At 35.9% G+C, this 20,334-nt stretch overlaps 4 protein-coding genes across 7 annotated transcripts; 2 read left to right on the top strand and 2 right to left on the bottom strand.

Annotated features, from left to right (window-relative positions):
- The first annotated feature begins 199 nt into the window (after positions 1–199).
- Positions 200–6,606, top strand: LOC143215157 (protein MMS22-like). 2 transcript variants are annotated; one of them, XM_076437028.1, is made up of 21 exons: positions 200–351; positions 421–728; positions 802–936; positions 1,010–1,163; positions 1,233–1,418; positions 1,493–1,606; positions 1,667–1,864; positions 1,943–2,190; positions 2,255–2,352; positions 2,419–2,594; positions 2,669–2,827; positions 2,890–3,118; positions 3,187–3,415; positions 3,490–3,586; positions 3,652–3,846; positions 3,918–4,091; positions 4,410–4,517; positions 4,584–4,786; positions 4,854–5,042; positions 5,110–5,774; positions 5,864–6,606. In XM_076437028.1, the coding sequence occupies exons 2-20, from the start codon at positions 472–474 to the stop codon at positions 5,162–5,164; spliced, it is 3,204 nt and encodes a 1,067-aa protein (XP_076293143.1). In that variant the 5' UTR covers positions 200–351; positions 421–471; the 3' UTR covers positions 5,165–5,774; positions 5,864–6,606. The 2 variants fall into 2 exon arrangements, with proteins under 2 accessions (XP_076293143.1, XP_076293142.1); XM_076437027.1 differs by having other exon boundaries at positions 4,164–4,517.
- On the bottom strand, positions 5,356–7,543 carry Hmg-2 (High mobility group protein 2). Its single transcript, XM_076437046.1, has 7 exons — positions 7,199–7,543; positions 6,936–7,096; positions 6,673–6,856; positions 6,324–6,603; positions 6,165–6,246; positions 5,875–6,090; positions 5,356–5,742 (listed from the first exon to the last, which is right to left on the bottom strand). Exons 2-7 carry the CDS (start codon positions 7,024–7,026, stop codon positions 5,606–5,608), a joined length of 990 nt encoding a protein of 329 aa, XP_076293161.1. The 5' UTR covers positions 7,027–7,096; positions 7,199–7,543; the 3' UTR covers positions 5,356–5,605.
- On the top strand, positions 7,409–18,715 carry LOC143215154 (serine/threonine-protein kinase ATR). 3 transcript variants are annotated; one of them, XR_013010297.1, is made up of 33 exons: positions 7,409–7,795; positions 7,958–8,160; positions 8,217–9,603; positions 9,661–9,825; positions 10,473–10,958; positions 11,021–11,198; positions 11,279–12,012; positions 12,083–12,304; positions 12,376–12,547; positions 12,616–12,742; positions 12,900–13,024; positions 13,096–13,256; positions 13,326–13,486; positions 13,553–13,746; positions 13,815–13,899; positions 13,958–14,103; positions 14,163–14,279; positions 14,343–14,482; positions 14,561–14,785; positions 14,945–15,205; positions 15,277–15,502; positions 15,571–15,755; positions 15,828–16,024; positions 16,088–16,260; positions 16,410–16,553; positions 16,630–16,787; positions 16,859–17,090; positions 17,149–17,287; positions 17,379–17,493; positions 17,572–17,725; positions 17,808–18,044; positions 18,106–18,459; positions 18,543–18,715. XR_013010297.1 is itself a non-coding variant. In XM_076437010.1 (32 exons), exons 1-32 carry the CDS (start codon positions 7,752–7,754, stop codon positions 18,286–18,288), a joined length of 7,476 nt encoding a protein of 2,491 aa, XP_076293125.1. In that variant the 5' UTR covers positions 7,409–7,751; the 3' UTR covers positions 18,289–18,715. The 3 variants fall into 3 exon arrangements, 2 of the variants coding, with proteins under 2 accessions (XP_076293125.1, XP_076293126.1); XM_076437010.1 differs by having other exon boundaries at positions 18,106–18,715; XM_076437011.1 differs by lacking the exon at positions 10,473–10,958 and having other exon boundaries at positions 18,106–18,715.
- LOC143215166 (odorant receptor 13a-like) lies at positions 17,720–20,304 on the bottom strand. The gene is made up of 8 exons (XM_076437048.1): positions 20,129–20,304; positions 19,901–20,053; positions 19,641–19,830; positions 19,261–19,413; positions 19,092–19,192; positions 18,933–19,032; positions 18,750–18,854; positions 17,720–18,665 (listed from the first exon to the last, which is right to left on the bottom strand). Exons 1-8 carry the CDS (start codon positions 20,302–20,304, stop codon positions 18,438–18,440), a joined length of 1,206 nt encoding a protein of 401 aa, XP_076293163.1. The 3' UTR covers positions 17,720–18,437.
- Positions 20,305–20,334: the final 30 nt, after the last annotated feature.

Here is a 20,334-nt window from a genome sequence, read left to right as displayed (position 1 = left end):
CACAAATTAATGTTAATTAAATAATGTATTAAAAATTGTTAATTTCAAATCGAACTATGTATTTTTCATATTCGTATTAATAAGAAGCACGATAATTATGTAACGTAAATATTGCAATTTCAGTAGCAATTTTTTGTGGCAAAATCATGCCACCGGAGATACTATCTCGTCGGTCGGTGCACAGTGCACAGGGGCTGGCAGTCTCTCGTCGGTGATCATGCAAAATGCATATGTATTGCATCTATGCATTCTCTGTACAGATGGTGCTCGCGTCGAAACCGCCAAAACTTGGGAAAAATCGTCTGCTTTTTCCACTGACATGCGTTGAATATGTCTTTGGCGACGAATAAAGTAGGTATTTTTGCAGAATGCTTAATTCGACGTGGAAAATGTACACTGTCTGTTAATCTGTAATTTCAGGTACTGAAAATGTGTGTTAAGCCAATCGTTTGTTAAACGACAATCCACTCGATGATTTCTCCTATTTACACCGTGTCTGCTAGTACTGTTCCGATGGATTTGTGTTTGACTTTTAATTGCAATGGTAAGGTGAACTGTAATGATTGGGAATTGAATAAAGATAGCTTATTCTTGTCTGGAGAAGTGGAAAACGTGCTTTACCCACAAGATGAAAATTCGTTGCTGGATTTGGATGTGCGACTGTTTGATTGCAATGTGCCTGCATCAACAGGCATATTGGATTTGAAACATTTCATCAAATGCATGGTGTAAGAATATTTTCTTTAATTCATTTCACAAATAATTGTATCTTCTATTGATATTCTCCGAATTCTTTTTCAGCATGCAGTTGAAGATATTGGGCAGCCACGAGGCTTACAATCAGGTTTTCAATTCTGTGACAAACGATACTGATTTTTATCATATAAGACGTCTTGTTTGTGAGTTTGTTTTGTACACTCGAAGATATTTAAATAGGTGAGACAATTCATTTCTTAAAACTGGTACTAATATCGTATTAAAAATGTTCCTCGTGATATTACTTTTTTAGTATAAAATGGAACCTTCAATCTCTGCAAGTTATAAACGAAAACGTCGAAGAAGAATTGAATATGTTATTCATTACCGTGAAACGTTTCCTTAATAGATTAAGAAGTATCCCAGATGCTACATTTCATTATGCACCTTCTAAGTTAGGCAATCAAGTTTGTACAAAAAACCTTAATAGAAAAGCTAAGATAAAAACAATAGTCTTATTATACTGTTTGTTGCAGTGTAAACAACCGGAATATCATATGTATCATATGCACATAGAATTACGATGGTTTTTTATCTCGTTGGTATACACACGTTGTTTATACCACCAGTACTCTATGGAGAGTCAACTGGAAGAACTTGAAAATATTCAGACAATAATTATTAATGATCTCATTTATACATCATTGAAAATATTCGAGACGGTAAGATTATCTGTGCTGAAATGATATTTGCACATATAATATGTGTTCACTATACTTTTTCAAATATATTTCAGATGCCTTTAATAAATATGCAACAGAAGACACCATATAATTGTACTTGCATCCGTGAACTATGGCTGATGCTCCAGATATTCATTGATAGTTTATCCGATAGAATGAAATCAAAGGTATATATAAAATGTAGACTGCAGATTTATATAAAATATAAAATATTCTCATCTTTATAGACATTCTGGGACTACGTAAATGACGCTGTTAATGGATTATTAAATAGGAGAGCATCTAATAGCAAAGAAGAATCGATGTGCTACACCCTGGCACCCTGTAAAAACTCTGAATTGTTTTGTCTATGGATTATTTATAATCTTTCACTTTTATATGGATATAATATAGATGGTATCTATTTGGGCTTCAAGTGTTCAAGGGTAGATGTATTTCGAATATTTTTCTTCGTACTATTCAAGTGTTTTAAAACTATTAACTATTTGTTCATGTTTCTAAAGATTAGGCCTAATTACGAGCAGCTAGAGAAAATCTTGAAGACATATATTTCCAAAGGTGGAAAAGACGGCGACCGCGATGAAATCGATGAAGAATTGCGTATCATGATTCCCTTGTTAAATACCATAGTCACAAACTGGTGGCAGACACGAGTTTCTATAATTTCGCTGCTGTGGGACTGCTTTCATAAAAGATTAGACGAGCCATTTTTGTTGCAAACGTCTGGTCCTTGGACTTTGTCGGTCGAAAAGTAAGAAAATCATTTATGTAACTATGTGTATTCTTGTTTGATCTGTTAAAGATGTTTTTAACAGGAAAACTCCTGTAGATATACTAAAGCAAGTGAGGGACAGACTAAGTAACACGGAATGTGTTAAAGAATCTAGTTACGGGATGTTTCTACATTTCCTCGGTAAATGTCCTGTTTGAAAAACGATACTTCATTAAAAGACATGTTAATGTAAATGATGTATTATAGGATCCTTCCTGAAAATAAATTATAGTAGCAGCGATACGAAACATTGGAATCAAATCAAAGGTCGCATCTACTCGAAGTTTTCTAAAAGCAAAGTGGAAGAATTTTCCGTAACAGGTTTATACAACTTCATTTCTCTGTTTCTAACGTTAGCAGTTACTGCGGATAGTACGAACGTAGTAAGTTATTCGTGTACATTAAAATCTATAAATTTTTATCAACCATATTTGTCATGATCTTTATTTTTTTATAGTGCTCGGTGATGTTAGATCTCTTACCACCAACGAAGGAATACAATAATGAGAATAATAAAAAATATAGCCTGATTTGGAAGGGAAAATTGGCTATTCTTCTTTTGTACAGCGAACTTAGGCTAAATTTTACGAGCATAGCGCCATGTTACATCGACACGGTATAACATTAAATTTACATTTAATAATTTATATATTTGATACAATTAATTATCATTTTCAGGTGAATGCAATAAGTTGTCGCAGGGACGACACGTCCCGAGCGATGATGATGAACTTCGTGGATGTGTTTAGTATAATTTTATCATCCAGTACTATAGAGCTGGAAGAACATTTGTTGCTTGATGGCTGGATAGATCGGTACTTAACAGAATGTTCGAATAAAATGGTGGGAACGTTGACAAGAGTGCTCGTCAATATTTTTAAAAAATGCGTTAACTTCTTTAATTCAGGTTCGTTGTTTTCTTGGTCATTAACACTAGGTTTACGGAGCATTCATTTTAATTTGTACGTTTATTAGATGGAGTAGGGAAAATGTTAGACGCTTTATGGTGTTACGTTGCGTGTAGAGTGCGACAGCTCGTTTTTGATCCTGCACTTACGGGTGATCATTATCGGGATGTCTCACAACTTGCTGTCTCATTTACTTTGGACGCGTTGAGGAATCCAATAACGTCAAAAAAGTACAAACACTCGGCCACGTCTTTATTTCAGCATTTTGCGTCTTCCGTGATTGTTAAAGATATTAGGTATACTCGCAGTATTTAATATTTTTAATACTACAACTACGAAATGATTTATGAAACAAATGATTTGATTTTAGGATTACAAGACATTACTTAGTGTTGATACTCAAAGAACAGCAGGCAGTTGAAGCTCTGAAGAAAGAAATAAAAAATTTCGACACGATACTTATACAAGTAAAATATTAAAACATGATGACAAAATGATTAAAGGATAAATTAATAAATTGAATAAATTTCAGGCATGGGTAAAATGCTCTATCATTGGTCACGATACAAACGGGGATGAAATTAAAGTTATACAGGATTACATACTATTGTTAAATGAAATAAAACAGATGTTTGTAACGAATCAGGATATCAAAGAGATTCGAGACAGTAACGAGTCCATTTTAGTGTTCATCATGTACTCCATGAAGAAACGAAATATTCTAAAAGTATAGCTCACTAATATTATGGGAATAATGCACAAGTTAATATAAACTTAAAAATAAATCGCCCTTTGCAGACTGAACAAGAACGAATTCAATATGATGCAAAATGGAGATCGTATTTTAATCATTTGGAAAAATGGGTTCTTTCTCCGATCACAGAAGAAAGTAAAGATTCAGAATTAGCTCTGTGGATATATAGATGCATTGGAACATTAATTCTTTGTACCTCTACGATGCTTTATACAAAAGTAAGTAATTCTTTTAATATACAAAATGGGCTTGAGAATTGGTGTACTATGTTAATCGAAATCTTTTTTTAGAATCAACCGAATAACATGTTCAAAATGTTACTTAATAAAATTATTCTTTCGTCTGATCAACCGTTTTTAAAAAATTTAGGAAAAAAAACATTTTCCATGATACTTTTGGGCATCGAGGCTCTCAATGTTAAAAGTGACTTATCACTTCAAGTATTGATAAAAGATCTTTTCGATCAATATATGCCGCTTTTAATAACTTCGTTTAATAATACGAACAATTTTAAAGTGTCCGATTCGTTGTTAAAGTTTTTTAAAGATGCAAAAGCGGATTTTATACAATTAGTATTCAAAATCTTGATGACGAACTTTTTTACCATATCGAGCGATAACATGTTTCACAAGCATTTCTATTTGGTAAGTATTAATTTCTTCCTTTCGATGTTTATTATAAAATATTTTACGATGAAATATTGATTGCAGGTAATGATATTTCTACAAAATCTGCTCAAAGGAGGAAAAGATTACGCCAGTCATGTAATAGAATATATTATTTTAATTTGTACACCTTATATTATTGGAGGCTACATAAAAGTTCACGATCATCATCCACATAAACAACACACTTTAGAGTTCGTGAGAAATATTGTCAGAAATCCGTATTACAAAGAAAGCCATACTTTACAGTCAGTATCACTATTCTTGGGTTTACAAAGATTCTGGGACTATATTTGATGAAATTAACAATTTCAGAGAGAAGTTCAATACTGCGATATTCAGCACCGTTCAAACATTAATTACAACAAACCAGCACAGCACTTTCGAATTTTTGCAATCAGTTTTATCGGTGAGGATCGAGATATTACAATGTTTATCGCCAAAAATTGAACGTACCTTAATTGATTTGGAGAGGAATCGTCGCCCGAACGCGGCATCATTCAGGTAATATATATATATATTCTACCGAATATAAATTTTTGCAATCATTATCTAAACATTGACGTTACAGGTATTCCTGGAATCAACTGCAAAATACTATGAAAAATATAAAAGCGAATCAGTAGTATAAGTTTAAAAAAATTTATTAATAAATAATCGACAGTACCATGAAGATACTTCTCCATATTAAGCTACAAATCCAGTATGTATATTTGCTGTATAAACGAATAGCTGCGTTCGTGTACATATTTTGTATGAAATTATATTTTTATAAATTATACTCACCTAAAGAATAACGTACGAACATAAAACTATGACCGAGAAAAAATGTTTTTAATGTTACATATGGTACAGATATGTTGTAATCGTCGAGCTACGAAGCGTACATAAGTATCACCGACTCATAAATGATCATATCTGTTTTCGAAGGAAAGAATTGTATTTTACAAAACATGTAAAAAACAACACAGTCACTTTTTGTTTTTTGTTTTTCTCTATTTTCGATGTGAGTGTCTCGAACGATGATGCTTCAGTGACGTAGTAGTTGTACTACCGGGGGGCGATCGTCATCCAATTAATTCGAGACGAGACACGGCACTGCGCACAGCATTTCTTAAAGACTGTTCGGTGTTGCCGTTTATTAATGATTCTAATCTTTCGACATAACTGTCGATATTTTGTAAGGTTGCGCCTTCGTGCGTACCTGAAATCAAAGAGTTACTTTCATTAGTCAAGGTGAGCCACTAATGTAACAGCTTTAGAGATCTGAACTAAAGTAATAGGAAGACGATTATGATTTTTGAGTATTTCATTCTTTTATACAGGATCTCCCAACCTGGAAGAGGTACTGTCGCGAAGCAACCAGATAACTGCGAACGGAGAGAGTCCAAATGACGCTGTAAAGCTTGATTTGTCGTGCGTTGTTGATTTGTTTCAGACTCCAAACGATTTACAGCTGCATACAGACTATCCACGTGCCGTTGCAGAACAGCGTTCTGAGCCTCGTAATCCGACGTTGCTTTTCTTAATTGCCTTAGTTCCGCTTCACATGCTAGATACATAGTTCATTGTAAATATTGATCGAAGCACAAGCGAATTTGTAAATTTCTTATATATTTTACTCACCTTTATTGTGATCTAAGAATTCTTCTGTAAAAATGGGGATATCAAAGCCCGTGAAATCATTGTCTTTTTCCTGTTGAATGTCCTGAGAAAAAAGATACTTGAAAATAAGCATAAGAACAACGCGTACAACGTTATTAAAAAGAAAAACATATATAATACATTTTGTTCAGAATTGACATCGGTCCCATTCCTTTCTTTCTTATTCTCTTGCTGTTTCTCTAGAGATTGTTTCTCGTTAAACAACCGGTATGCTTCTGTCTGTTTATAATCACTAAATTCGCGATTATAACGTTCTTTGTCTTGTTCAGCTGCATCTAAATATTGTTGCTTTAGATCAGCTGGTAATGTGCTCCATTCCGAGGCAAGAAGCTTTGTGATCTCGGCAAATGAGAGAGTCGGATTGTCGTTCCGTACTTTTTCTCTTCGGTCGTTTAAGAACCTATATCATAATCCATTAACATGTATACTTTCACACTGGTCTAACGTATCGGTTACATAAACACAATACCTAAAATATCCTGTGAGCGGCTGTTTCGGAGCAGTTGCATCTCTGGGAGCTTTCTTACGTTTTTTTGATCTATTAGTTGTACTAGTGGTGTTACTTCCAATACCAGAGTTTGTATTGTTCTTCTTTACCCCATTGTCACACACAGAGTCGGGTGCTTTATCTTCTGCACTCACAGGCGATTTATCTAATGGGAAAATGATGATTTTAAATAAAAAAGCAATAAATATATGCGTACATTTAAAACCGAATAGATTCAAAATTACTCATATGTTCCTCGGACTCTCCATTGAAGGTTGGCTGCTCAGGTCCACCGTTGCTTTCGGACACGTCGTTCACTGGAGCACTTTCACTCATTTTATACAATTGTATACTATTATTTTACAAGAATGTCTTATTTGGTTTCAATTCAGATTCATAACTGATCCTGTTGAGTTTTGATGCAACAGTTGTAGTATCGTTTGGAAGGTTATGCAAAATATCGTTCTCTATTAAATACAAGCGAATTATTGGAACGTCGAATACTCACTGTAAATCATGTTTGCATATTTTTCAGAAAGCTAGCGCACAGGTTAAAATTTACGTTGGCGTATTAGGTTAAGCCGTGAATATGTTAACAATAACTCCACTGCAGTTGCACGGGGACGGGACGCTGCACTAAATCATGACCGGTGTTGCACAGCGGTGTGTGTTTCACGGGCAGAAGTTAATTGTTCATAACAGAAATAACGTGCGGTGAAAAACACATAATCATTAAAGTTTGGTTGGCATAAACACTAAAGCCGACTCCTCATGGAGAGATCTCGGATGACGCTAATTCAAAGTTGATGATTTTACCGCTGAATTAAAACCCTAGACTCTAGGCCGCTCGCCGCGGATAGTGCACCAATAGTGCACCTTTGACGAATGAAAAGTGCCGATTTCAATTCGAGCCTCCGTTCAACAAAACGAACATTGTCTAAATCACGTGTGAATGCCGATCACTATTTAGCGCAATGTTCAACAGTTGTTTCGCGATGTTACGATGAAATGTTTAATTCTGTCCATTGTGCGAGCAACAACGTCGGTGCTAACGATGTAAGATGGAAGTAAATGATAATTCAATTATTCTACAGAGCAGTAGCAGGTAAATCATTTCGTATCATTCGTTTTAATCGATGTCATTTCGCGCGTTATTAATTTTCATTCAGAAAACAGAACGTCGCTTTGAACAACGTGAAATAAATCGAAAATATTACCTCATCTTATTTATTACATTGTTACGATACATTCGTATACGTATTTTCAGCATAACAGTGGCTGATTCTGTATGGAAATTCATCAACAGCCCCATCATCGCGATCTTCAACGATTTAAAAAATGCAACCGCAGAACAAATGCTTCGATCCCTTTTAGAGTCGATATTAAAGGGCTCTGCTACTTTAACCACAGTTTTAGTTCCTCCTTACACTAACGGATTGCAAAATGACATGCTGCAGTGTCAATATGCAGGTAAGGAAATAGCATGAGCGGGTATCAAATAGAGTTCTATCTTATTGTTTTTGCAGCGTTTACTACCTGGCTTTTTGGGACGATGTTTTACGTAGTTGGAGAGCCTCTGAGCAATGAAATTCTTGCGAACAGCATAGAGATTCAAGCCTGTATGCTTAGAATATTGTCCAGACATCATATAACAATGTTTGAAGTCATCAGCGTCGAATATATAAATATTCTTCAAGAGATACTAGAGTTTTATAAGATAAGCGGACACGGGGAGGAACTTACATTATCCAAATTCAATGCTGACAAAGAAAGCATAGAGAATTTGGATCTACAAGCATTCCCAGTTACGATAAAGTATTCCGATGTACCTGCAGTACAAATATCTATTTTGAAGATTATCGAGAAGACTGGAGTTTCAGTGTGGAATGAAAACATACTTTCAGACGCTATGTTGAGAATACTCATTGTATCTGTTCCAAACGTAAAGATTACGGCACTGAATCTGTGCACGAAATTAGTAGAATTTTCGTTAATGAACAGACAGGAACTGGAAAGTTTGATACTCCACTTTATCGAGATTGTGAAACTGATTCCTATATGGATGACTTCTCACGAATTACAAAGAAATCAGTTATGTCAGTTTGTACAGATACTTGCACGATTTATTCAGACCTCTCCAGTATTGCCGAATAGTATTGAATTATGCTTCCAAATCATTCACCTTATGGTTCACGAACTAGTCAAACATGGAGATAACATTGAAGCTATGAAAAATCTGAAAGAGATAATATGTAACAAAATTAGACAGTACTTTATCAGGGAACCAAGAGTTTTTACAGTCTCAGAGACGAAAGAATTTATTTCGTATTTCGAGCACTGCCCAGATTTCATTGTCATTTTCAACCACTGTATTCTCACAGAGATCAGGCGTAATTCTAGCAGCAGTAATTTAGTCAGCGATTTCTGCGAGCCATGGAAGTTAATAAGAAACGAACTGATCTCTACTGCAAAATCAAACAAATTAGATAAATGTGTTCACATTTTGAGGGCGTCGGGTATATTACAAAGTTGGTTGAACGAGGTGAAATTACCAATGAACTTGTACGCGGCTGATTTAGATGATATTTTGAAAATACTCGTGCAGAATCTGAGGTCTGGACAGTGCTACCAGAGACAAATCATTTTCGAATGCTTCATACTTATGATGGCGCATAACGAATCGAATAAGGATGTTCTCCAAAAATTATTGACCCTGCCGTTTGTTACACAAATTGAAATGCCTGCGGAAATAATTAATAATCATGTAAAAGAAGCAGCAGAATCTCTGGATATTGCAACAAAGTTAAGATGCCTCGAAGCTCTTTGTGAATTTGGTACTGGAATGGAAGCATTGAAAATGTTGAATACTTGCGTATCGAATGGTAGAAGCAATTTAGCAGTTGCAGCGTTGGAGTAAGTACTTTTGTATCTAAAAGTTTGTATATATTTATAACAATGAAATATTTACAGGTATAGCGTGCTACTTCTAAGAAACCGGGAAATCAAATTCGAAGATATCGCGAGGTACGTTCTTCAACCAGCGTTGCAGTTGCAAAAAGAAGAAGTTCACGAGAGACTTGTAATCGTCTTGGGTAAAACAAGTTGTTACTTGTCGGGACATGCAAATTTTGTAAGGTAATCTATATATATAAAAGCGAAGTCCTGACTCACCTATCAACGCCCAGGCTAAACCCTTGGACTTAGAAAGCTGAAATTTTGCACAGAGGTTTCCCTTATGATCTATACAAGGGATAAGAAAGGATATTTCGAAATTCAATCCCCAAGGGGGTGAAAAGGGGTTGCAACGTTTGTATGAGGAATACTTTGTTCGTAGTCGGATTTACTTCATACTTGGTCTCAATGCTCTTTGATACAAATAATCAAACACCTGTTTCGGCATTTTTAAAAATTCGACCTCTAAGGGGGTGAAAAGGGGTTGCAACGTGTTTGTATGAGGAATATTTTGTTCGTGGTCGGATTTACTTCATACTTGGTCTTAATGCTCTTTGATATAATTAATCAAACACCTGTTTCGGCATTTTAAAAAATTGAACCCCCAAGGGGGTGAAAAGGGGTTTTGAAATCTAAGATTGCGGCATGACATAAAATTAAAACTCTATAGGGGTGAATGGGGGGTTAAAAGGTTTTATATGGAGAAACAATATCAATTTCCGAGGGCATTAAACGGTTTTCTGTGCGAGCGAAGCCGCGGGCAAAAGCTAGTATTTTAATAATTCTCTTCGAAGGCGCAGATTATTAAACAAATTATTCTTTCTTTCCAGAGAATCAGACAATACAAAATGGAAAATACAATGCAAGTGTTGTAGTGATAATGTTGAAAGCGATGTAAATCCGAATGTCTATCATGTTTCAAAAGAAAACGATAATCTTTTGCGTTCATATTTTAGTTTATTATCATCAAATTTTCTTTCGGTTCGTTTGCGCATTTCTGAAAATATATTATCATTTTCGAATCATATAAATTCGTTTAATGAGAATGAAATAGCTAAGGTGTGGTCTTCGTACATAGAAGATGAAAACGCCATGACTCGTTCGAATATTGCCACAGCGATAAAAGTAATATTAAATAATAAAATAAATATAACGAAGAATTCGGTCGTATCTTTAGAGTATGATGTACCTGCACCATTGGAAGAATTTGTTAGTTTAATAATTAATACTATGGCGAGTGCACTTATGAAAGCTATTAGAAGTTCTAATCATGCGCTTCACGAGACCTTACTTTTTACAGCTAAAAGTTTTGCAAGGTACGATTAATTTAAGATAATTTAAATTTCGGTGAAATCAATTATGAACTTTTTATTTTCAGTGTTCCATTGTATATAGCTGAGAGACGCATTTTAAACATATTCCTCATCTCTATACTATATTCTACATCGTCTCCAGCAGCAGTCGCGTTTGCATCAGCCGCCTATAGCGACTACGCCAAATTATTAAACGTTTCAACCAAAATGTTATATGTTAGATATAAAAAAGATTTGCTTAAGGTATGTACAGTAAGTCTCATAATTGACGGCATACACTTTAAATTCATTCTTTAATAATCTCCAAATCCTGTTAATTTCAGCTCATAATGCAGTGCGTTGTGCACAATTTTATAAAATATTCTTACAACGTAGCCACCTCAATACACCGTGTTGCAAAGTGCATTGGATACGAGGGATCGCGTCAATTATTGCGCAAAGATGGTCATTATGCAGTGTGCTTTTTAGTTTCTTTCAGTGTCGATGTACCTCACGCAAAAGTCTTGTTGCGCGATATAGCAGAGCTAGTCAGTATGGACGAGAAACAGATGTTGAAAGAATACTTCCCTTACATTTGTAGTTACGCATTTTTAAATATGCCTCTTGCCACTGCCGCAGAATGTTTAAGATTAGTATCGAGCATCACACAGATGAATTTGTCGCTACTGACAAGACAATCATTCATGGGCATATTTGAGGAACTAATGTTGTACTTTCACGAGTCTCCCGAGAAAGTGATTGGATTGTTGAAAATAATTTCTGATTATGACAATAGTTCGGAAAAGAATTACATTACACACGAAGGAATTGAATCCTACTTGAATTTACGTTTGCACGGTATACTAGTCAATTTCGACATAAAACTTGGCTCGAAATCGGACGAGCACACGCAGCAGTCTGCACTTGCATCTCTGGCCACCCTAATGAGATGTATGGGGCCAGAATACTTAAGTCCATTAAGATACAAAATTTTAGCCACGCTGAGAACTTCTCTGGGATTCAAGAGACCAGGTTTCGGACCTCTCATATGCGATGCATGGAACGCGTTCATTCATAAGTATGTAAAAGGGAATACGAAATCACGCGATGTATCCTACAGCATAATCATCCTTCTATTCATTATCCAGCATAGTTATCAAAGAACTTGGCCCGCTACTACCAACCATATGCATATCGTTAATATCGTTGTTAAAAATCTATCCTGATAAAATCATTGGGATGTTGAGATTCCTCGTCATCGAGTGTAACGAAGAAAATTCTAATCATATCGCAGAATTATTTTTCGTAGACGACGTAGATCTTCCCGACGAAATTGCAAATATAATTAAGGCACGTGTTTTGCAGGCCAGGTATGCAAAAACAGATTTTTTTTTACCTAATATAAAATAACGAGTTTAATGATTATACTTTATCCTTTTAGACCGAAAGGTTTCGAAGCAAATTTGAAATTATGGCTGAAACGAATCACGCATGAAACGGATGAAGTGAGGTCTAGAGCTTTGACGTATTTGCAAAAATTCTTGGCGGAAAATCGGTGTCAACTGAACCAAATGATTCTGAGTGACACGGATATTCATCCGCTGATAGTTGAGGTAAAACTAACTTACAAAATTATAGATATAGCGATTATAAACGTTATCGGACAATAATATTCTTTTAGTTGTTAGACACGCTGTTAATTGGATGCCAGCACAAAGATGAAAACATACGCTTATTGTACGGAGAATGTTTAGGAGAATTAGGTGCCATCGAGCCGAGCCTCTTGCCACGCCGAGTCATCTCTAGAGGTATTAATATTAACACTAGGTTTACGGAGCACTAAAAGTCACTCAATAATCGTACATTAAAACTATTAGAACGCGTCATTTTGTCGTGTCCCGGAAACCTAGTGTTGAAATACGATCAGTATTCTTCAGATCTGTGATAATATTTTTTTAATTATAGACGATTGTAAATTTATCTCCGATATGAACGAAGAATTTGCCTGTGCTATGCTCTTTGAACATGTGCGGGCCTTTCAAATGCAAAAGAGTAGTCAGAGTATGGATTGTTTTTCACTTGCCATTCAGGTTTTTATTTGAATAATTTATAAACAGTATGTATACTATCCATAGATTTTTAAAAATCTGTATTTTTATAGGAAATTTTAAAAGCATACGAGATCACACCTCAAGGCAAGAACAATGAACTGTGGAATAAGCTGCCTTTGACCACCAGGCAAATCATATTTCCCTTTTTAACATCACATTACAAAATAGCTGCCGTGAGTGACGATAAAATGTTTCCTCATCCTATTTATGGGTAAACACCGAACGCAATCATGATTTCGCGTATATTATATTCTATTGAAGCGTGATTTTGTTTTTGCAGTTCCGAAGCTGGTTCCTCTGTCGAAAACTGGGCCTACAATTGGCTCTGTACTATGTTCAACAACATTCAAGACGAAAGACTCAACAGTGTACTGCGCGCTTGCAAATTGGCCCTGAAGAGAGACATAAAAATATTAACATTTTGTTTGCCTCATGTTGTGTGTAAGTGGATGAAAGAATTATTTTAGAAACCTGCTTGAGATAGCGTTTAATATTCTGTTTTACCAGCGTACATAATAACAAATGGCACAGAGCAAGAACACGTAAAAATACGAGAGGAAATGCTGACAATAATTGATGTTCGAAAAAAGCCTACTCTTGATCCTGAATTGTTCCGTCATCGACCGCTTAGAACTGGACACAGCATTAAAGCAGATGAGACAAGAATTTCGGAGGAAACTAGACGCACTCGTTGCGCACAGGTATATCAATTTAGCAAGACAATATTTTCGCAATTCCTTAAATAATTGGTTTTCCTATTTTCGGACAGATCGTATTTTCAGTACTAGATCATTTACAAAGATGGTTATGGGAGCAACGATTGAATCGTAATGAGAAATACAAGGCAGTAGAAAGTAAGTAATGCACTGCCGATTTTATGCATTTGTGCATTGATATCTATTAATATTTTAGACTTCTGCGAAAAATTGAATTCGCTGATAGTAGCAGAAGGTTGTTATCAGTCCAGAGAATATCATAGAGCTCTAATGTATCTGGAGCAGCACATGACTTCCTCCAATAAGGGATTGTCTGAACCCATGGAAGGTGGATTGCTAGCTGTAAGTAAACTTTCGATGAATATAATTCTAGAAGTGTTCAATGTTATTTACTCTTTCAGAAAATATATGCACAATTGGACGAGCCAGATGGTATATCTGGTATACTGGCTTCTCAAGATCACACGCCGACAGTTCAACAATTAATCTTGGCTCATGAAGTTAACGGGCAGCTTCAGGTAACGTAGGACTTATCTTCGAGAATATTAATATTTTTGTTCCAAAAATAATAAAATTTATAGGACGCAGCTACGTGCTACGAAAGATTAGCACAGAAAAAGACATTAAAGCACACGTATCTGCAAGGGATGATTGAATGCTACCTTGGTCTCGATCAGCCGTTCACTGCAAAGCACATTACCGAAGGAGTTTTGAGCAGCAGGTAACTGTGTCAAATTATTAACACTTTGCACTCGGAGCTATTTTAACTCAAAAACGAAATATTTTATTTTCATTTTAGACCAGAGTTGGAACCATTGATGACCGAGAACGAGCCTTTCTGGAGATTAGCTCATTTCACCAGGCTAGATGACACACCACAGAAGAACATAAAGCATAGTATTTTAGAAGATCTCAAGCAATGCGTGAAACCAGACTTACTATCGTTGAAAAAAAATTTAGTGATGCTGTTGCAGGATGCTTCACGTCCTGGAGCTTACCAACAATCTTACTCCTACATAATGAAGCAAGTACCTTGTCTGTTGCTCGTTACTAGCCAGCGGATTTTATACATTTATAACAATTCAGATAGACCATTTTGATTTTGCATAGAGATCCGCTGGCTACGCATTATGAAGGGTTACATTGAAAAATGTTTGTCACAATTTTCTATGATGGATAATAGGCTACACATATTAAACGAGTTCGATAAGGCAGTGTCCACGATGCTGACAGACATACACCAGCTGCCAATGCTATTCGAAGAATGGGAGAAACGTGGTCAGCTTGTTAGGTCTTCGCGTGGAGTGGAATTTGTGTTAAGCATGCGTAGAGCTACTCTAGATTTGGCAGTTCAGTTGGATAAACAAATTAACAACCGAGAAAATTCCGTGCTTAAACAGGAGATAGGGAAGATTTGGCTTAAGAGCGCAAAAATCGCAAGGAAGTACGAATTTTCGTTAATGAATTAGAGTAATCCTCTTTTTATTGTATTTTAAAATTATTTTGGCTTGTTAGGAGAGGATTGCACCAACAAGCGTACATGTACATTCTATCAGCTAGTGACTCCTGTCCATTGCAACAGCTCTACATAGAACAGGCTCAGTTGTATTGGCAAAAAGGTTGCCAGGAAGACGCTTTCACGACATTGAAGCGATGCTTCTCAAGCTGTTTCAAACCATCTTCGTATTACAGAACTTTGTCATCGTCGGAATGCGTCGAAGAAAGGAAACAATGCGCGAAGGTTTATATGCAACACTGTAAAATAGTATTAAGAACCCATATTACGTGGTCATTTTTGTTTATCTACAGGCGAAACTTTTGTATGCAAAATACAACGATGAAACGGTGAACGTGGATACAGATGCTAACATTATGAATTATAAGGAGGCCATCGAGGTTTGGAGAGAATGGGAGAAAAGTTTACTCTCCTGTGCTCATTATTACGAGTCCGTCATAGATAGATTGTCTGACGAAGAAAAGGACAAGAAAGGAAGGTAGTATCATCTTACATTTTATGTAAAAGATGTTTATATAAAAGTAACGTAATTAATGGAAAATTGTTCCAGGGATTTGCAAGTGCACAGCATGAATTTCTATGGAAAATCACTTCAGTATGGTTGCAAATATATTCATCAGTCTATGCCAAGAATGTTGACTATATGGCTGGATTTTGCTTCTCGTGTAACGTCTCGGTCTAATCAAGTCAGCGATGAAGTTAGGAAATACCGTCGCGACGCGTTATTAAAAATGACGAAAATCATGGGTGAGCGTAAACGAAGAATTTAGAAATTTACAGAAAACTTCATTGATTATTTTTGCAATATAGAAGTGTATCAAGAACGGCTGCCGATATTTATGTGGCTGACTGCGTTCAGCCAACTTGTGTCTAGAATATGCCATCCATCGTTAGAAGTGCAGAACACGCTTTGTACAATTCTAGTGAAGCTAATTCATGGTTACCCTCAGCACTGCTTGTGGATGATGGCGTCAGTTATTAACGTGAGTTCTCAAAAGTACTAGGAACTCGAATGTATTAGGCTGTTGCACATAAAATGTCCAATCTTTAACAGCGACGTTAAACGAATTCTTTATATGACATTTTCATTTTGAAATCAGACATTCCATATGCAACAATATATTTTTTCCAGTCTTCCTATCCTACGCGACAGAGACGTTGCAAAGCTATACTAAATAATTCCAAACTGAAAACAGACGAAATGCTGAAACTTATCAAGGACTTTCATGAACTGTGGGAGAGACTAATTGAGTTATCCAATAAAAGAATACCGGATGTGAGTAACAAGTGCATCGTATCGGAACTGCTCAAGTATTATTTTCTATTGTGCATTTTTATGAATTTTGTAACAGGGTATTAATACCACTACAGTCAGCCAGCTATCGCCAACTCTACCTCGTCTACTTTCACGGAAAGATTTCAGTTCAATTATGATGCCAACGACTAAATTTAAGCAGCTTCATCTACCCTCCAAGGGTGTGTCACTGGAGAACCATAATCCGTTTTCATCGTAAGTGAACAAACTTGTGTAAAACTATTTGGGCCATACTGTTTCGGAATTAGTTCAAATTTGTTATCTAGAAATTGGGTGCATATATCTGGGATAGAACAAGATGTATCCGTTATGCCATCTCTTCAGAGGCCGCGTCGCATTACATTGAAAGGATCAGATGGTAGACAGTATCTATTCATGTGCAAACCGAAGGACGATTTACGTAGAGATTTCAGATTAATGGAGTTCAACGATATAGTGAATAAATATCTACAGAACGATCCAGAGTCTCGTCAAAGAAGATTGTACATTCGAACATACGTAAGTTTTTTTAAAATATCAGACACTGGCACCTGCTAATACGCGTTCCTCTCTTCAGAGCGTTGTACCTTTAAACGAAGAATGCGGTCTAATAGAATGGGTGCCGAATCTATTAGGCTTTAGACCGGTCATAATGAGTTTGTATAAAGAACGAAGGCTCATAGTTACGAAAAGAGAATTCAAAATCATGGCATCCGGTAAGCAAAGATCTATCATCGTGCTAGTTATACTTCGACAGAATTATTGTAACTCACGTCGAAATTAACTTACTTCGTTGTTTCATTTCAGAGCTTGAAGACCCTCTGGAGAAGAAGAGAAAGAAGTTTGTAGAGCAACTCTTGCCACGACATCCGTCTGTTTTCGGAGACTGGTTCCGTCTTACATTTCCTGACCCATTAGGATGGTAAAATTTATAATCACTTCTATAAACATTATAATAACTTATTATTCAAGTGTAAGACAAAGTAAATTCGTGATACAGGTACGAGGCACGTACCGCGTACATTCGAACCACAGCAGTGATGTCCATGGTGGGATATATTCTTGGTCTAGGAGATCGACATGGGGAGAACATACTATACGACTCTAAATGCGGAGACAGTGTGCACGTGGATTTCAACTGTTTATTCAACAGGGTACGTCCGATGCACGATGCTAATTAATAGACATTAGAACGAACGAATGGATATTTACAATGTGTCGAACCTTCTTCATCAGGGGGAACAATTTGACTGGCCAGAGCGAGTGCCATTTCGTTTAACACACAACATGGTGGACGCTATGGGACCATTAAAAATTGAGGGGCCATTCAGACGCGCTTGCGAAACTACTATGAGGGTTCTCCGGCAACAAAGCAGCACGTTGCTGAGTGTACTAACTCCGTTCGTTTACGATCCACTTGTCAGCTGGACTAAAAATCAAGCCTGCGAGGGCGGTGAAAAAACAAATGAAAAGGTAAAACTCGTAAAAATCCCATAAATTGTGTATACGATGAAATACTATAAAAATGTTTTAGGCTGTGGAACATATAAAAAATATAGAACAACGATTGAAAGGCCTGATCCGATCGCATGGGAAGAAGTTAGAAAACATCGCGCTAAATCTGAGCGTTGAGGGGCAAACCAATCATCTGATTCTGGAAGCAACAAACATCGATAATCTTTGTCAAATGTATTTGGGTTGGGGTGCGTACATGTAAGGAGTAATTAATACTTGACCATTCAACATTTGTATATAATACAATAATCGTCGAATATCTCGAATTACAAAAATCGATTCTTGAGAATGTTAAGCTTCCACATTGAAGCTTCGGAACATCATGAAGTATGATAGTGCAGTACTGAGAGTCTACAAAATCCATAGAAATAATGTATGTAATTTTATATATTTTTGTACGTAAATGTGTGAATCAACTTTTACCGCACTGAAGTTTTCTAAATGCATAATGTACAGTTTCCCTGCGGTAATGCAACTGGGTTTTTGCGAACGTAACATCACCATCGATGCTTCACACCTAAGGAAAGCCGACACTCTGTACCACTGTATAGAGTATATAGCTTGACTTATGCCACTACTCTGTTACAATAAGTAATAACATCAGATTAAAGATATTATTTTGTATAGAATAGTATGATTTCATTTGTTTGAAAATCATTTTACCTGAGAGATTAAGAGATCTCCCGGAAAACAGAAAAGCAGTAATTGGAAAAGTGCCATCATCAAATGGGAAGCGTATGTCATTACCTTAGAATGATCCATTAAAGTCTATAATCAAAGACATAAATAATAGACAGCAGAATATACTCTACACCCGAAAATGAACAATTTCAAAATGATGCTCACTGTAGTAACTTGCAAAGCAACGAAACAGAGTATAAGACTACTGGCCACAGTTTGCATCAACAGCATCAGATGAAAGTTCTTTTCCATATTATCACAAAACCTAAATTTTATCAGACTAAATAAGAAACCAACTTGCTTACAAGTGTTAGATCAACTTACCAAAGTATCACTTGATGATGCTTAATAATATGCGCTACTCGAATCTTTATTCTGTACAAACTTGCACGTATGCTTCCAGAATTGTTTTTTAAGTTATTTAACTACAAGATATTATATTTTTTTAGATCGTTGTTTAGTCAGGCTGTAACAAGAGTGATTTTATACGTACACAGTAAATCTCTGAGTCTACTTGCTTTAAATTCTCTTTAAGTATTTGAAAATGACCACACGTATGGAGCAAGGCGCTTGCGATCAAAGTATCGGTCGCAAGAATCATCAAACCACAAACGCTTGTTGCCACCATTTGAGATACATAAACTGTCTATATATAATATGTACATATAGTCAAATTAAATTTTGCGACGATATATTTACAATCAGAGTTAGAAATAGCAAATAATTGGAGGTGTGCTCAAACCAAACAAAGGTCGGGGCGTGTCGGATTCTCGAAAATTTCGGAATATCCTAAAATCCTCATCCCGAATAAAATTCTCGACCCCTCCCGACCCGACACTTTCCTCTGTTCTCGCACACCTCTACAAATAATACCTCATAGAATGGAAAGCTATAAAAAGCCGAAGGATACGATGCAACAAATGGAAAGTTCCTTAAAACAGTCGAGTTATTGTTCGAAACATAAGCTGCGTTAATAAATATTTCAATGATAGGCACACTGAAGAAAAATAGTAACGCATTCACTATTAAGAACAGATAGCTTTTCGTAACTTTTTTAGCATGTCTGAAACAGTGTATTACACATAATGTATTTAAATAATATATTACACTCTTCAACACTCAAGATCATTTACATTGCATATTCCTGTAAGTGTTCAAAAACGGTAGTTTCGCCTAATCTCCAATAATCTGTTAACATGAAGTCAATAAACAATTCCAATTTTTTTCTCTTCGAAAACCAGATCAATGACTTCAATATAGCAAGTGATATTGTCAGTAAAACAGAACTGCAGAAAAGTTAATTAATGAATAATTTCATTCAGACCAAGCACGAATTAATTTATAATCAATCACGTTCAAACCTTGTTTCCAAAAGAATGTTCAGACTGTCCAAATTTTTATAAATGTGCGCTGCTAGTGGTATAACAATGAGTATAATGCAACAAACGGATATAATATATCTTATAATATTTATTGGATAAAGTCCAACAAATTTTAGAACGAACAGGTTTATGGATATATAGTTCTCAACATTCATTATATTTTACTCTCAAAAAATAGTTCGTCA

Source organism: Lasioglossum baleicum, chromosome 13, assembly GCF_051020765.1.
Source record: "Lasioglossum baleicum chromosome 13, iyLasBale1, whole genome shotgun sequence".
NCBI classification, from domain to species: Eukaryota; Metazoa; Arthropoda; class Insecta; order Hymenoptera; family Halictidae; genus Lasioglossum; species Lasioglossum baleicum.
The sequence above is the reverse complement of the archived record's forward strand: the minus strand, read 5'-3'. Positions and strand labels throughout refer to the sequence as shown.

Bases quoted from the DNA above. Each gene is read 5' to 3' on its own strand.
- LOC143215166 (XM_076437048.1), bottom strand. From the start codon at position 20,304: ATGAATGTTGAGAACTATATATCCATAAACCTGTTCGTTCTAAAATTT. The intron at 19,831-19,900 runs GTAAATGATCTT...ACACTGTTTCAG, and splicing joins CACTTACAGGAATATGCAAT to ACATGCTAAAAAAGTTACGA. The intron at 18,855-18,932 runs GTGAGCATCATT...CTTTGATTATAG, and splicing joins TTGCTTTGCAAGTTACTACA to ACTTTAATGGATCATTCTAA.
- LOC143215154 (XM_076437010.1), top strand. From the start codon at position 7,752: ATGGAAGTAAATGATAATTCAATTATTCTACAGAGCAGTAGCAG. The intron at 10,959-11,020 runs GTACGATTAATT...TTTTATTTTCAG, and splicing joins ACAGCTAAAAGTTTTGCAAG to TGTTCCATTGTATATAGCTG. The intron at 14,104-14,162 runs GTAAGTAAACTT...TTACTCTTTCAG, and splicing joins TGGAAGGTGGATTGCTAGCT to AAAATATATGCACAATTGGA.
- LOC143215157 (XM_076437027.1), top strand. From the start codon at position 472: ATGATTTCTCCTATTTACACCGTGTCTGCTAGTACTGTTCCGATGGAT. The intron at 1,865-1,942 runs GTAGATGTATTT...ATGTTTCTAAAG, and splicing joins TGGGCTTCAAGTGTTCAAGG to ATTAGGCCTAATTACGAGCA. The intron at 3,119-3,186 runs GTTCGTTGTTTT...TACGTTTATTAG, and splicing joins CGTTAACTTCTTTAATTCAG to ATGGAGTAGGGAAAATGTTA.
- Hmg-2 (XM_076437046.1), bottom strand. From the start codon at position 7,026: ATGAGTGAAAGTGCTCCAGTGAACGACGTGTCCGAAAGCAACGGTGGA. The intron at 6,604-6,672 runs GTATTGTGTTTA...ATTATGATATAG, and splicing joins CCGCTCACAGGATATTTTAG to GTTCTTAAACGACCGAAGAG. The intron at 5,743-5,874 runs GTTGGGAGATCC...CTTTGATTTCAG, and splicing joins CGCGACAGTACCTCTTCCAG to GTACGCACGAAGGCGCAACC.